This window comes from Trematosphaeria pertusa (assembly GCF_010094035.1).
Source record: "Trematosphaeria pertusa strain CBS 122368 unplaced genomic scaffold BU26scaffold_21, whole genome shotgun sequence".
In the NCBI taxonomy this organism is placed as follows: domain Eukaryota; kingdom Fungi; phylum Ascomycota; class Dothideomycetes; order Pleosporales; family Trematosphaeriaceae; genus Trematosphaeria; species Trematosphaeria pertusa.
In genome coordinates this window covers 396,017-411,677 of record NW_022987232.1, presented here as the reverse complement: position 1 = coordinate 411,677, position 15,661 = coordinate 396,017, and the positions used below count along the sequence as shown (strand labels likewise).

General features: G+C 52.7%; 6 protein-coding genes across 6 annotated transcripts; 4 read left to right on the top strand and 2 right to left on the bottom strand.

Moving 5' to 3' along the window:
- Positions 1-117: 117 nt before the first annotated feature.
- BU26DRAFT_468065 (RdRP-domain-containing protein) lies at positions 118-4,668 on the top strand. The gene is made up of 4 exons (XM_033825278.1): positions 118-305; positions 531-2,627; positions 2,759-3,884; positions 3,943-4,668. Exons 1-4 carry the CDS (start codon positions 221-223, stop codon positions 4,322-4,324), a joined length of 3,690 nt encoding a protein of 1,229 aa, XP_033677075.1. The 5' UTR covers positions 118-220; the 3' UTR covers positions 4,325-4,668.
- Positions 4,669-5,027: 359 nt separating this feature from the next.
- BU26DRAFT_571309 (uncharacterized protein) lies at positions 5,028-6,087 on the top strand (the record flags this gene model as incomplete). Its single annotated transcript, XM_033834120.1, has 2 exons — positions 5,028-5,458; positions 5,511-6,087. 2 exons carry the CDS (start codon positions 5,028-5,030, stop codon positions 6,085-6,087), a joined length of 1,008 nt encoding a protein of 335 aa, XP_033677074.1.
- Positions 6,088-6,180: 93 nt separating this feature from the next.
- Positions 6,181-6,884, top strand: BU26DRAFT_164666 (uncharacterized protein). Its single transcript, XM_033820197.1, has 2 exons — positions 6,181-6,379; positions 6,436-6,884. The coding sequence occupies exons 1-2, from the start codon at positions 6,274-6,276 to the stop codon at positions 6,684-6,686; spliced, it is 357 nt and encodes a 118-aa protein (XP_033677073.1). The 5' UTR covers positions 6,181-6,273; the 3' UTR covers positions 6,687-6,884.
- A 677-nt stretch (positions 6,885-7,561) lies between these two features.
- On the top strand, positions 7,562-9,179 carry BU26DRAFT_164629 (uncharacterized protein). Its single transcript, XM_033820196.1, has one exon. It carries the CDS (start codon positions 7,757-7,759, stop codon positions 8,690-8,692), a length of 936 nt encoding a protein of 311 aa, XP_033677072.1. The 5' UTR covers positions 7,562-7,756; the 3' UTR covers positions 8,693-9,179.
- Positions 9,180-9,624: 445 nt separating this feature from the next.
- BU26DRAFT_164564 (high-affinity nicotinic acid transporter-like protein) lies at positions 9,625-11,548 on the bottom strand. Its single transcript, XM_033820195.1, has 3 exons — positions 11,147-11,548; positions 9,940-11,017; positions 9,625-9,888 (listed from the first exon to the last, which is right to left on the bottom strand). The coding sequence occupies exons 1-3, from the start codon at positions 11,329-11,331 to the stop codon at positions 9,667-9,669; spliced, it is 1,485 nt and encodes a 494-aa protein (XP_033677071.1). The 5' UTR covers positions 11,332-11,548; the 3' UTR covers positions 9,625-9,666.
- Positions 11,549-12,159: 611 nt separating this feature from the next.
- BU26DRAFT_439600 (nicotinate-nucleotide diphosphorylase) lies at positions 12,160-15,366 on the bottom strand (the record flags this gene model as incomplete). Its single annotated transcript, XM_033824352.1, has 4 exons — positions 12,160-12,739; positions 12,788-13,740; positions 14,426-14,970; positions 15,192-15,366. 4 exons carry the CDS (start codon positions 15,364-15,366, stop codon positions 12,160-12,162), a joined length of 2,253 nt encoding a protein of 750 aa, XP_033677070.1.
- Positions 15,367-15,661: the final 295 nt, after the last annotated feature.

Sequence of the window (15,661 nt, the reverse complement as noted above, 5' to 3'; positions counted from 1 at the left end):
TAAGAAAGTGAAGGCGATGTGACCCCTGTCAGAGCACGTGAGAACGCGGAAGCGCGGCCACAGGCTGCCTAGGTGGTCCCACTTGCCGTTTTCGACAGCCTGGTATAACTCCGCAGCCAACTTCACTCTCCTCCACTGTTTTCGCTCTTTTCCGGCTCGCGGTGTACTTTGATACCTTCTTGACCCTCATGCGTCTCCGCTGGGGCGTTGGTTGACCGCAATGGATATCTTCGTTGACAGCATCCCGCTCAACTCGAATCACACCGAGCTGAGGTTGTTCTTGAGAGACATACTCTCGCGATTCGGTAGGTGAGACCAGGCTACAAACAGAAGGTTTCTGCAGTTCCTGTACAAATCCCATACGAAGCCGGGTTTCTAGGACTTCTTCTGACGCATCGTCAATCTTGTCAAGGCTGCTGACGGTGACGGTTTCGACATAATGGGCACCACCTCTTCCGCTGATTTGTCTTCTCATTGAATGCATCCCGATCATTGTTTCCGGAACGCTGCTAACTGTTTCTCGACAAAAGATGTCCTCGCCTTCGAAATTTTCAAGAAAGTCGGGAATCGATGGGCAATCATCACCATAGCCGATGCGGGCAATGCTCAGAAGTTCCTCCTCAAACACGGCGGTCCGATCCCTCTCACTCCTCTCGTCTTCAGGAGCACACAGCTGCGCTGTCAAAAGAGCAGGAATAAGGGGCAGCCTGACATGGTCAAGCTCAATGCTTTACGGGAAAGAGAACGAACACTGCGGGCAAAGCGCATCAAACAAGCATTAGCCGCGGTGTCGTCGCAGCCTTCTTCACCGATCTTCCCATTCATTAGTTTCCAAAATGGAGTGTGGGAATACGATCATTTAGGCAAGCTCGTTTTCGACTCGAAATACAAAGATGTTCGGGAGGGAGCGGTTACCTTTGGAAAGTCGGTGCTTGTCATTTATCTGGCAGCAGCCGAACATCAAGAATGGCATTGGCATTGCAGAATCGATATCCCGTACGCTATCATCGAACACGCTATCCCTTCATACGAGAATGGCACCCGAGGCACGATAACGCTCACGCTGAAGTCTCCGCCGAAGATCTATCGCATCGTCAGCACCAACGATCTTCACCTGTATTCTGGACGGGAGCCTGGCACCGTGACGACGCCTATGCCATTATTGGACACACTCTCACTGAATCCTGCGGGCAAGCGTATGCAACGCCAATGTTCGCTCATGCATACGTACGACAAGAACGCAGCCCTCTGCATGGTGTATAGGGTCACGCTCCCGGACACCGCTTCCGCCCAACGCGCGTGGAATCACGTCAAAAAGTCATCAGCGATCCCCCAATCACAGTGCTGGAGGACCACGGTACCGTCGAGACCCACAGAGACTATCGAAAAGGAATACGAGCGAGTTGAGCAAGCACTCTCGGAACCCGAAAGCACCGCGTACTTTACCTTTGCTGTCCGGTTCCAGCTTCTTGCCTTGGTGCTAGAGGGGACCATCATTCCCACCACCATGTTTCAAGTCATACCCTACGTGCAGACACTTTCTCAGCGGTATGGGCCCGAGATTACCGCTCGTGCAGTTCGCAAGCTTAGCTACCAGATCCCCACGCCTGCTCCAGATATTGAAGCACGAGAGTTGGGCGTGGCCCATATTGTTCAAACCCTCCACCAGAACATAAAGGACATCAAGCGGTACGAGGCTACGGCGGAAGATTTGTCCTCTAAGCAGAAAAAGCACCATCATCTGACCTTGACATACAAAGCCACGGTCACGCCAACGGGTCTGCTCCTCAGAGGCCCGGAGCTGAGTGTCTCGAACCGAGTGCTTCGTAAGTACTCTGAAAGAAGTGACTATTTCCTGAGGGTCTTCTTCGCGGACGAGGACGGCTTGTCTGTCCTGCATGACCCACGAGCTTCGCAGGAGGCTGTTTACGACCGTTTCCGCAAAGTTCTTCGGGAAGGCATAATGATTGCTGGACGGCGCTATACGTTCCTTGGCTTTTCCCATTCCTCGCTTCACTACCATACTGCCTGGTTTATGGCGCCTTTCTATTACAATGGCGAACCCCTCTGCTCGAAGAACATCATCGAAGATATGGGGGACTTCAGCCACATACATTGTAGCGCAAAGTGCGCCGCTCGTATAGGGCAAGCCTTCTCCGACACCATCTTCGCGATACCAATCCCGAAAGACGTCTACGTGACGGAGACCGAGCCCGACGTCGAGAGGAACGGGCGTTGCTTTTCTGATGGTTGTGGTATGATATCCCAGGAGTTGCTAGAGAAGGTTTGGAGTAGCCTTCCACCTGAGCGTCGGCAGCTCAGGCCTACTATTCTACAGATCCGATACAGGGGCGCTAAAGGAGTCGTTTCGCTCGACACATCCCTGCGCGGCAAGCAGTTGCTTATCCGAAAGAGCATGACGAAGTACCACGCCCGTGAGACTTGGAAGGACCTTGAGATATGCGGCGCGGCCTACAAGCCGCTGGGAATGTATCTCAATCAGCAGTTCATCAAGATACTTGAGGACCTAGGTGTGCCTCGGGAGAACTTCATCAGCGTTCAGCAAGATGCGCTCAAAGCGCTAGAGCTGATCGTTAAACACCCACTGAACGCGGCCAGCTTTCTCGGTGAGTAGCCTTCATGTTCATGTTGATCATTACCAGTCTATGTCCGTATCAGATTGGCATTATCGCATTTCTCGAGCTTGATTGGGATAATGTATTGTACGACAAAGGCTTTTAGCTAATAAGGAATTTAGAATACTCCCGCTCCGGTGTCGCAGCCAAGGTTCCCGTGCTATTCACGCTCATGCACGAAATCGGTCTTTCTTTTCAGAACGACAAGTTTCTTACAGATATTGTTGAAGTCGTCGCCATGTCTAGCCTCAGGGATCTGAAATATCGCGCGCGGATTCCCGTGCACGAGGGCTACCTACTATACGGTATCATGGACGAGACAAATGAACTGAAAGAAGGCGAAGTATACGTTGCAACCGGCATTCAAGATGAGAACGGCCACTGGAAGCGCAATGTGCTCCTAGGTGACCGCGTCGTCGTTACACGGGCACCTGCTCTCCATCCGGGAGACGTTCAAGTCGTCAAAGCGGTAAGCGTATCAAGGGGTTCCCCATTACACGCGCTATACAACTGCGTTGTTTTTAGCCAACAAGGAGCACGCGATCTTCCAAGCCAACTGGGAGGCGGCGACCTGGATGGCGACCTCTTCCATATCATCTGTGATGAGCGCTTGATACCGCCCCAGACTATGGTACCATCTGACTATCCACCGACTCCAGCAAAAGACCTCGGAAGGCCCGTGAAGGTTGATGATATCGTGGAGTTCTTCATCGAGTACATGAACTCAGATCGGCTAGGGCAGATCTCAAATAAGCACAAGATCAGGGCGGATATTGAACAGCAGGGGACGATGCACAGCGATTGTATCTTGCTCGCAAAGCTTGCGTCGGACGCCGTGGATTTCAGCAAGTCTGGAAAGCCTGTGGACATGAATCAGGCTCCGAAGGGAGCAGACCGCAATAGACCTGACTTCATGGCCAATGGGCCCGGCCTGGTGATCAACAAGATGGGGGCTACCGAACTCGAGGAGGAAGACGCGGACGATATCGACGATCCTGACAGCGTGAGCGTCCTTGATCCAGAAAAGTTCACCATACGGTACTACAGGAGCCAGAAGATCCTCGGCATCCTATATCGCAAGATCGACGAAACCAACTTCTTCTCCCGCATGAAAAACGACTTCGAAGCATCTCGCAACTCCATGGGCCATGAGAGTTTGATCCAGAAGCTCGAGCGGTACGTCGACAGGGAAACCCGGCTCTTCCAATGGGAGCATCACCGCCAGTTCGCCGAAGGCCTGCGAGAGTAGTACGTACATTCATGGCCCCTCATCATTATATGCCATACCCACTAACCCTCACACCAGCTACGAGGAAAACATCCTCGAAATCATGGACTCCATGCGCCCACACCGCGGCAAGCCCCTCACGGAGCTCGAAGTTTTCAGCGGCAATATCCTAGGCAAGAAAGAGCGCGCCTCCACCCGGTATATCCGCGAAGCAAACATAGAAGTCTCAGAGCGGTTCAATCGCGATGTTTCAGCTATCGCTAGACGCATTTTGTCGGGCGATGGACTGAAGGATGAAGAGGATGAGGCACTCCCGAGGGCGATTGCATGCTTTAAGGTGGCGCTAGACACGGAGGGGTGGGAGGATTATAGAGGGCTGAGGAGCTGGAAGTGGGTAGCTGCAAGTGTGGTCCTGGAGCAGCTTTGGCGGTACATGGGTTTCAGGCTGAGGCCGATTTGAAGAAGTGAGGCTTGGGGTGTCTCTTGCGTTCCTAAGGCTGCGAGGCGACTAGATGAACGACCCGCCGGCTCCTGCCTTCGACCGTCATCACGACGCATCAGTATGACTGTTTCCCATTTCTTTCTTGCGACGGCCGAATTCATGAGTTACGAACCAGCATCTCATACTAGTATTGCACACTCTTCGGGGCTGGGTGCACATCAATGGATCCAGGGTTGGAACGTAATGTGAAGACATTCAGGATCATTGAAGTGGAGCAGATTTGGTAGCTTTTCGGTTTATGTATACTGGCCTTGCTTATAACCTCATATATTGGGTATCAGACTCGACCACTCGTGTGGCCGCTAGTCATTTCGAGAAGGTGCGAATCTGTGCAGCACTTGCCTCCCATAAGATATGATGACGCCGCCGGTTTTCCTTCATTCCCGAACACATTACTCGCATTCTTCCCTCTTTTTTTTGCTGAACGAAATTTCCGACCTGTACGAATACGTTGTGGCGCGCACACAGCCAATGAGGTCACAAGGCAGACTCCAGGCGGTTCGCGCTCTCAGCCTTCAACTCTCAGCCTTGTTCATGTGTGGCACCGCCTTCATTACGGAGCGTCGACCAGCTTTTCCTTTTGTTTGCATGTTGACCTTCTCTTCTAAAACCGCTCTCGAAATCATTGAACACACCGACCGCGTTTCCCTCTTATCACACGATGGTCGACTTCGGCTGGTCTGCTGGCTGTATCGTCGACGCTATCAAGGCCGCAGACAAGATACGGAGGGCACTGCAGGACGCCGGAGGCGCCAAAGACCACTATGCCGAGACCATAGCCTTTCTCTCCCAAGTTGCAGTCACGTTCAAATACCTGGAGAAGCATATTGAGGACAATCCGGAGTCACCATACCGCGAGCTTATCGAGCACCAATTGAAGCTCCTCCAAACTCCATGGAAGAAAATAGAATCCAGTTACATGGAGAAGTACGCAAAGAGCCTGGGCGTCAACTCAACAAGATCGAAGATCAAGCAGGCACCGCGGAAGATGCAATGGGCTTTGAAGGACGTGGATGATATTGTGAGAAAGACCAAGGCAGATATTCTGGGGCCATTGCAGATGATCGAGTCGTTCCTGTCGCTGGAATTAATGTACGTCTTGACTCGAGCTTGCGCAAGATGACTTGTTTAATTTCAGACATAGAAAATCGATTCGAGCACTCAACGAGAAATGCCAACAAATCGTCGACGAGCTCCGTCTCGCCGATATCTCTAGCACAATTCAGCACCGTTTCCATGAGCTTGGCCAAGATGTTGCTATCCAGACAACGACTCAAGCTCAGCAGCTGGAGACTCTGGGATCACTACAGCGATCTATCGACCAACAGCACAGCGAAGTTGCTGGCCTGATGAAGGAGGCTAATTCCGCCGTTTCGTCTCGCCCACTGGAGAAGAAAGCGATCGATTCTATACTCATCATGACGGAAGAGACCGCATCAACAGTTAAGTCCATTGAAGAAAAGCTACAGTCTCCGACTACGTCCAACAGAGCCCTGGCAGAGGTCCTACGGACCCAACAATTGCGCCTCGATAACATACAGACGGCCCTCCAAGGGCTCATAAACAACCGCCAAGCACAATCAGTGGCCCAAAGCAGTAGAGACCGTGGAAAGAGCAAAGGAAAGGCTGCGCTGGGTCTCATAGCAACTGGCAAAGTGCTCACCACTGCAGCCTCAGGATTTGCATTAGGCTCTCAGCGAAACTTACGAAGAGTACCGTGACTAATACCGGATCGGCTCAACCACGCTCTCCGAATCCTGACAAATGGTCCCCTACCCGTCCTCGAAGTTCACACACGCTTCAGCCTATTGAGCGGAAGAAATGCCCAATTGAAGAAATGGCTTCGGGCGATACCGCACGCCAAGATTTACCCACAAACTCAACCACCTCCAGCCCTCAATGGATCAATGACTTTACCAGTTCAACGCGATCCGAATGGCAACAACCTCCGACCAATGCGGATCCTACATCGACGCCCAATGAGTCAGCGCCTCCTCAAGCCTCGGGAAGCAAGTATAAGAAAACCACTTCAGGTAAAGGAGTATGGTACTGTTGCCAATGCAAGTCAGGGCCTCACACCCGCTGGCACAGCTTCTGCTCCAACTGCCGGCATCGATGCGACAAATGCAAACTGCGAAGTCCATTCCCATCTAAAGGGTCCGCAGCGGGGGCAAAGAGATCAGATCGGCTGGAAAAAAAGAGCACAAACGTACATCAGCCATGGGTGGACGATGATCCCTGGATCTGCCCTGCATGCATGAGTAAAATTAGCGCGCAGTATGACAAGTGCCCTATGTGCAACAGAGGCTTTAAGTTGTAATAGATGCCAGAGCACAGCATGCAACTGATCGAATCCATTCAGGACCGGAACAGCCACCTTCGGGATTTGGGTAGGCGTCTGTAACAAGCAAGGCCGAGGGATGGAAGACTGTGGCACTTACAGCATACTTCATGGGGGGCTGAGGCGAAGGAAGAAGACGTAAAGGAGGAAACAGAGGATATTAGAGACTATATTATCCTGATACTTCATCCTGGTGTCGATTAGCCTGCCTGAATCCAGGTGCTCTCGTGTCGAAGACGACCCCCATGAGCCTCGCGCTCAAATAGGATAGACAAAACATCAGGCCATCAACACTTAATTCCACAAATCTACTACATAGGCATGATCTGTCTCCTCTCTCGCGGTTTCTGAAAGCGACTGTCGTTGTATACGCAGATGTTATGGCTCTCATACAGCAAGCCAATGAGGACAGCGAGGCAGCCGCTCTACAAAGTCACTTCTCAGTTCTCAGCCTTGCCTGCACCAGGTACGGCGAGAGGGGAAGGGGCTTGGGAGGATACGTATCAGTCTCATGCGTCTACCCCGCCTACAGATAAGACGGAGCCTCAGAGCCTTCTGCATCTCCATCCTCTCCCTTTCCAGTCTCCCCATTACCTTTCCCCCTTCTGGCTTTGCAATCTTACTGCGCTTACCGAACCGCACGCCTTTCCAGAGGTCTAGCATTGCTGGTAGGGAGAGAGAGAGATAGAGTCTTATAGTTTACCTCAGCTGATGGCGTAAAGCGGGCTTGCTCTGCTACAGTGCTCAGCCTTGCGCGATCATTGAGCTTTCATACCTCGTTGCCCTTCTTGAACATCTTCGTGTCTTGGACTGATCTCGGGAGTTCGCCGAGGAGATTCCATGTACATTAGTTAGCTTTCCAGGCATCCCTGGCGCGATCGAGTGCCTTCTGGGCTCGTGAGTACCTACCTCTCGCGGTGGGGTGAACTCCGGCACTAAGGACCTTGCCCCTGGCTGTCAACAACACCACAACACAGCGCCGATACATCAATATATACTACTTTTGCAGCTGTTTTTAGCGATTTTGGATATTCTCTAGCTATCTGACGATGTCGCAGAGGCGAAAAAAGCGCCGATTTTTAACGCCTCCGCCCGTCCTGGCCACCGACGAATACCTGTCGCACCAGCAAGCTCAACTCGAAACTCCACAACGCTCTGCAGTACTTTCAACGCTGTATTTTTGTGAGGTAAAGGGCATCCCCTGTAACCTCTCAGAAATCAGAGAAGTTTTTAAAGTACCCGAATCCACGTCCACTGATATATTAAGCTTAAAGCGCGCGCGCCGACTCCAGAATTCCGACGAACCTAACACCCGCGGCAACCTACGAGAACTCACGAACTCCGACGTCAACGCTATCGCTACATATATTGATAACGCTCCATTTAAAGAAAAGGGAGACCTATGGGTAGACCTAGCTTTTCGCGCGGGCGTAAATCCACCACCGGGCAAGAAGGAGTGGACAAGGCAGACAATACAGCAGAGGGTGACAGAACTCACCGGGATGAAAAGCCACAAAGCAGCTATCAAAGAGGACCACCCGGAGCATATACAGAGAGCTAGAGTACGCTGGTGTATCGCTCAATTAGTTATCCGACCTCATGGAGTTGATTGGCGCTGCGTTATTTGGTGCGATGAGCTCCACTGGGCGACTAGCCCTAGGCATGTCAAAAATGTCAAGAGGTTTCCAGGAACCGACAACCGATACAGGGAGGATAATATACAGTACCAAAAGGACGCCAGAAAGGACCCAGTCAAGAAGAAATGGTTCTATATATTTACAGTAATAGGCTACAACTTCGCATGGTGTATACCCTACGACGCGGGAAACTCCAACGGCAAGATAAACGCTCGAACTTTCCTAACAGTCCTACCTCACCTACGCGACGCTATACTAGGCAAGGAGCTTATTCTATATATAGATTGCGACTCTGCTCACAAAGCTGGAGACGTCCTTAAGTGGATGGGCAAGAACGGCATGGATTAGTTAATCGCTGCCCCAAGTTCTCCAGATCTTTCTGTAATAGAGACCTGGACGAAGCCTCTCCGCGATTGATTTACAGCCCGCAGAGTTGAAACTATACAGGAAGGCTGCGAGCGCTTTTACTGGTGCTGGGAGCAGTTGAAGGAGGAGAAGATAAACAAGTCAATTAACAGCTATCCAGCGCGATTGTAGGACTGTCGAAGGCTCAAGGGCAAGGCTACAAAGTACTGAGCCCTCCCGGCTCTCTAGGAGTTGCTACACCAAGAAAATCATGTATATAGAGCTCTCCACTAAACCCTACAGCTTCAAAAAGCTATATAAACTATCGCGAGACCTCCAGAAATGTTGAAAGTACGATATTTGGTGAGGTTTTCCAGGTTCTCGCATTTCTGGTGGTTTTGGGCTTAGTGCCGGAGAATTCCCCACCGCGAGAGCCTACCTACCCATGAGACGACTAGCTAAGTGCTGACCCAGTTGTGCAGCGAACCTCCCAAGCACCGCACGAGCACGACCTTGCCAGCGGGAGATCCGCACTCTGGTTCGCAGGTGTGTGCGAATTGCGGGGGCTCATGTTCTAGCTTGACGCCTGACTTCTGCCCCATGTGCCGGGACACTGCGATCCTTGGATGCCGCGGCGGCGGAGGAGATGAAGAATGGGGAATTCATGGATAAGCTTCTAGATGAGAGCAGCAAAGAGGGAGGGTGTGATGATGTGGGCGGCTGGTATGGAGCTCCAGGTTCGCCTGGCGACACTTGGACCCGTCCTGAGTGTGGAGCAAGCAACGCCACCTGGTACGATGTCTGTCCTATGTGCAATATCGGTAGGAAGCAGTAGCGAGGCTCCAGGCATATTGCGAGGCCAGCAGACGTACGAAACGAGAACCAACTACTGATCATTGATCTTTCTCGTTCAGACTAACCTTCCATTCGCTCGTGCAACGTCGTACTGAATGAAGACGAGCAGTATACTCCTGCGCTCAGATAGTATACACGAACCGCGGGCTATCATCGCCCAGCTCAGCAATCTCTTCATCGCTCATACCCTCCACTTTGTGGTCCTCCAGCCCCTTCGCTCGCCCTGCGTTGACCCTCGCGAAGTACACCGACATGAAGGCGTACACGGCGCTCGCAAATGCCACCATGGCCAATGTCACACCGTGACCTTTAACAAATCGCGGACCTTCCTTGGCGGGATACAACTAGCCGTAGTCAGTAGACGTACATGCCTAGATATGCATGGTTATACTTACCCAACTGGACATGATACCGGCACAATTCCCGATCGAGAGCTGCAACCCGGTCGCTGTGGTACGCTTCCCGTAGCGCGGGCTATTCGTTGGCAGCCACGCGAGCGGTAGACCGACGTTAACGTAGAGACCCATGGCTACCAAAAAGCAGCCCGCGTAATGCGCTCCAGAGCTCACGTCGCTCATCAGCACCGCGTAGCCCACAATACTGACGAGGCCGAATATCACCGCGTAGAGTCCGCGCCTCTGCTGGTGGTCCGAAATGCGAGCTACGATGAGATACGTGATCGCGCCTAGAGCGTAGCACGGAATCGTATAGACCTGGACGAGTGCGGCTGAGGCCTTGGGCTGGATGCCTTTGATGATGGTGGGAAGGAAGGTGGAGTAGCCGTAGAGCATGGTATCGACACCAAACTGGGCAAAGCAGAACGCCCAGACCTTCCAGTCTTTGACGCACTTCCGGACATCGTTCCAGTGGAATTCGGCGGCCTTAGCCGTGTATCCCGTTTGCCGCGCGAGTCTGGAGGCTGCGAGGCGCTTCTCCTTCTCGTTGAGGAAGTACGCGTGCTCAGGGTGGTCGGGGAGGATAAACCATGTGGCGATTCCAAGGACGAAGGTTGGCAGACCCTCGATGATCATGATCCAGCGCCATCCGCGCTGGCCGGCCACACCGTCCATGTGCCCGATTCCGAAAGCTAGCAGCCCGCCACAAGCGCCTGCAAGCGCGGCCGAGACGAAAAGATAGCCGATGCGCAGCGCGAGTTCGCGCTTCGTGTAGAAGAAGGTGAGGTAAATGGCCATACCCGGGAACAAGCCTCCTTCGACTGCGCCGAGCATAAGCCGGCACACGATAAGCCCGGCGTAGTTCTGCACGACGCCGGTGAGCGTGGCGACGATGCCCCATGCGGTCGTGATAAACGCGATCCAGCGGGAAGGGCGCAGTTTCTTGAGGACGAGGTTGGAAGGGACCTCGGAGAGAATGTAAGTAACGAAGAGGATGGAGATGGCGACTTGCCATTGATTGGCGTTGAGGCTGAGGTTCTCTTCCAGCCCGTAGAGACGGGCATTGCCGATGTTGACTCTGAGGCGGACGTTAGAAGCTTGTCGAAGCTTGTTGAAGTTTGTCGGCGTGGTGGCGTGTTCGTATTCAAAGCTTAAGAGGCTCTTCGTGCAATGGCCTGCGAGTGGAGGGCAAAGAAAACCGACTCACCGGTCAAGGAAACTCAGGAGGTACAGCAGCATGACGACGGGAATGAGGAAGATGTCCAGCTTTCGCACCAGCTTGGTTTCCGCGACGGGATCCACCTCTTCTAGCTGGCCCTCGATCTCTTCATCGGCGTACTTCGAGGGGTCCTCGGCCCGCGCAGGACCAAACTCTTTATCGGAGTCGCTCATCTTGTCGTAGGACTCTGTCCGAATCGTGCTCTAGTGCTGAAGTGCTGGTACAAAGCTATCTCTTGTTCTTATGTCGAAAATGCCCGTCACTCCCGCGCGGCCGAGAACAGGCGGAAATTGGACCACAAGTCGCGTCACACTTCGATGCTCGACCCGCACGTTTTAAAACCCAGCTTCCGGGTCCGTCACGCTGCTGAGATCGACGTGAGAGGCAAACGCGCGGACCGCATGGCTTTAACGTGCGGCACCGATGACGGGAGTGAAAAGAGGCAAGAGCGAACTCACCCCTGCTCGCGTGCAAAACGTTGATCCACTGCGGGGCTGGACCAATAGGAAACGCGACTAGTCCTCCTTCGGGATGACGTTAGTGGCTCATCCGTGCAGATACGCAGCGATGGGACCACAGAAGATAACGCTGCTGATGCCGAGAATTAAATGCGTTACGCCAATGTTGGGGGTCGTCTGAGTCGCCACAAGGATGGGGTTTGTAGTAAGGCGGTCGGAACGTGTATGGATTCTGCGTCCAATCGTAGGTTTGATGTGACGGCGTTAAGTATGTGGGTGGAGGCTGTGGTGCGGATGTTATCCAAGTGTCACTGCTTATTTATTATCGGACACGCCGCTGCAGGTTGCACGGCAGCTACAGTAGCACCCTTGCCGTACTCCGTTCCAGTATTCTGGTCGGCTCTGGAAAGCCATCCCTAACGATCTTCAACCTGCAGTGTGTGCCGCACTCAAGAGTGGAGGGTATCGTGGAACCAGAACCAAGCCTTGTGTCATCTTTCCGCTAGAGTGCAATGATTTCGGCACTGATCTTATCGGTCCCCTTCAAGAGATGCTCGAAGCAGACGAAGAGGAATAATTCAGCATAGACTGATCCCACGGAAGGGTTATGCCGCTGTAGATGTCGATCTGCGCCGATGGATTGATCGGCCAGATCACTTCATCGCGCGGTATCTCAGTCTCAGCTGCCGGGTTTGCCTCCACAGTCACATTGCTTGGGAGACTGGCCAGTGTGCGGCGAGCGACGAACCGGACCTCTTTCGCCATCTTCTTGGCCAGAGGCCATAGACTTCCCATCGCGTTCAGGTACCCTATGCTTAGCCTCACACGGTCGCGTGCTATCGATAAGGCGTGGTCTTCGAGGAGGATGTTGCAGGCTGATATCTGCGCTGTCGCCAGTGATGCAGCGATGCACATGGTGAAGACGTTGTGGCGTTCGACAGCGCATGGGATGGCAAGCAGTCGTGTCTGAATGTCAATCGCCTTTAGTGATCGCGCTGTGTGCGTGCCTCGTCCTTGCTTCAAAGGTTCGATAAATGGGACCGGCGAGACGAAGCTCTCGGTCGACAGCTCCTCAATGCTGTATGCAAGTGACGAGAATGGACGATGGGAAGTCATGATGACGCTGCTGCGGTCAGTAATGAATGACACCGGACTACGAGTCAAGGCTTACACTGCAGCCATCATATGCGCCATAAAAATAACCTCGTCGACTGTGCCGTTCTGTCTCATAGGATCTTTCTTGCAGGCAGGAAGTAGCGACTGCCAGGCCGCCACCTTCGCGTCCACAGCGGATATCAGAGTGTCGTCGAACGTTCCAGTCTGCGTGAACGACCGCATGATGTATGCGACGACCCTGGAAATGTCGGTCAAATAGACAATTGAGGAGTACACGACTTCGATGTCGGCGAATTCTCTCATTTCGTATTCTTGCCACGTCGTGGTAGATGGGATTTGTCCGCTTTCAAAGTACTCATCGTCGCAGGGCAGATCGACATGGTTGGGAATATCGCGAAGCGCAAAAACAGGACTGTTTACCACGACGGCAAGATGCTGGTCCAAAAGAGTAAGAAAATAGTATGTTCTCCTCCAGGATTCCTCGAGCACTGGATTTGCTTCGCCGTACGCCCGTGCAAATTCTTTGCTGTTCATTTGTAGTTCCAATGCAAGCTCGATTGCGACGTCCGCGGTCTGACGAGATTCGGGTCTCATATCGCGATGGTGTTGTGCTACGGAGAAGAGTAAAAGCGCCTGGATGCTCCAAGGTGCCCTGGGCAGTGCTGATGAACTTAATGCTTGACGTGCCGCTTCGTAGTAGGGCTCGCATGAGGTCCAGGGAGCATAGATGGATCCGATCCATTGTAGGACGAGTAACAAGTTCTCCATGCCATGGTTCTCGATTACTTTCCTTTGGTTGAAGTAATGAAGAGGCAAAGTAATTGGGAACGCAGGATGGAAGTTCTCGTAATAAAGATCGAGCAGTCTGTCCCCGCTGACCTGAAAGACCATCCCGCTTGAAGCAGCCAGGCGCGATTCGACCATATTGATATCATAAAGGTTCATATCCGGGGCGTTATGGTCAATGAAGATATCTCGGTCGCTACTATCGGGGGACCCCAGGGAAGACTGTTGGCCAGTACTGCCGCCATTCTGCCGTGCTCTTTCTGCAGCTTCTTCCTGTAGCTTCAAACGTCGTCGCGCCAAGGCTGCTTTGTCTAGGCCTCCTCGTCGAGATTTCTGGTAATTGCATTCTTTGCCATCTCTTTTGCAGCGATTGCAGGCCGGTTGAGTCGCATCACACCTGACATGCCGACTGCGGCATTGAACACAAGCCAGAGCGACGCGATTGATGGGTTTCGGTTCTGCAGGATCCATGTCGACGGTCAAAGTCGCCCTGGATATCTGGTCGCGCGCCACGAGGAAGTATGAGACTGTTGACTAACACGAGCCCAGCGTCAAGAGAATAGTACGGCAATCAGAGATCTTGAGTGCTTTTGGAGAATAGTCAGCAATTAGGAGCTGAGGTCCAAAGAAAGAACGAAATGTTGCTAAAAGCTGAGTCCCATGATTGCTTATCTAATTCGCGCTAACTAGTTTTAGGACCATTGGCAATCGGAAAAGGTCGGAAAGGTCGCTCCGACTTCGTCTCCGAGCTCCGCGATGGGGAGGCTTGAGCTATTGTACACTTGTATTCTTCATCTTAGACATCCAAGCTTTCACCACTGTCCTGCTTCGTCTCTTTGCCTTTCGGCACAATCTTGAGCGAGAAGTCGACATGCTTAACGCCCTGATGAATGCTGCTCGTGCTCACAATGTCGACGTCGGGGCAGACATATGCTTCCACGTTGTCTTCTGTTAGGCCTCCGCTAACCTCAACTAAGAAGGCCTTGCGGTCTCCTGTGCCCCTTCCCCACTTGTCCTTTAGTTCTGCAGCTGCTATCTTGACGCCGTCCGGGGTGAAGTTGTCGAGCATGACGATGTCCGCACCAGCGGCAATGGCTTCATCCGCCTCTTCGAAGCTCTGACATTCCACTTCGACTTTAATGGCGAAGCCTCCTGCTGACTTTGCAGCTCGGACGGCATTGGTGATGCTCCCGGCCGCGACGATGTGGTTGTCCTTGAGCATAGTCATTGCGGAGAGATCCACTCGATGGGCATCAACCCCGCCAACGAGCATGCCGTACTTTTCGACCAGCCGGAATCCGGGCGTTGTCTTGCGGGTTCCGGCAAGTATATTTGGATATCCGGCTTTTCGCAGAAGCTTGAGCAGCCGGTTTGATTTTGTAGCGATTCCGGAGCACCGTGCAAGCGTGTTTAGAGCCACCCGTTCCCCAAGCAGTAGTTGGCGCACAGGACCTCGCACGGTGGCACAGTGCTTGATGGGCTGAAACTGTTCGCCCTCCTTTACATGCCATTCAACACTAAAAGAAGTCAACAATCCGCTTTTATTGGTCAGCGTGCCATGACTTCGCAACGTACGTGCAGTCCAGCTGCCGAAAGACCTCATCGAAGAATGGAATCCCAGCTACTATACCCTGTTCACGTCAGTAGATGAAGAGTTGTAAGGAAATCCAGACTGACTTCACTCTTTCCGAGCAATTTTGCCTCTGATATCTCTTCCCCTACCACAAACCCGCCGTAGTCGAAACTTGGAGTGTCCTCCTCGAGCCACTCCGAGACCAAGCGCTTGTACGTCTGAGGGAGCAGATGCGCCACAGTTCCGTGTGCGGGTGCGCCTTCGGCCAGTTCCATTTTCGATACACGTAAATCAAACTGCCAAGTCTCAAGATAAAGGATTTGGTGAGTCACAGAAGTTGGAGTTGGTGCTGATGGCGTGGTAGAGGTTCGTGATGGTGGTCTTCTAAAAGAGGTTGCCGAATAAGGCTACTGCCGGCTCTAAGCGGCCGCGGAACGGAAGCCGCACCGACGTTCACTCTCCTCTACCAACTATCTATCGCTCGCTATTTCGCAACCATTACAAGCCTGTCCTGCTTTCAGAGTGCGAGCTGCATATATTTACATCCTCGATTTCTCCTTCTGCGCCCCA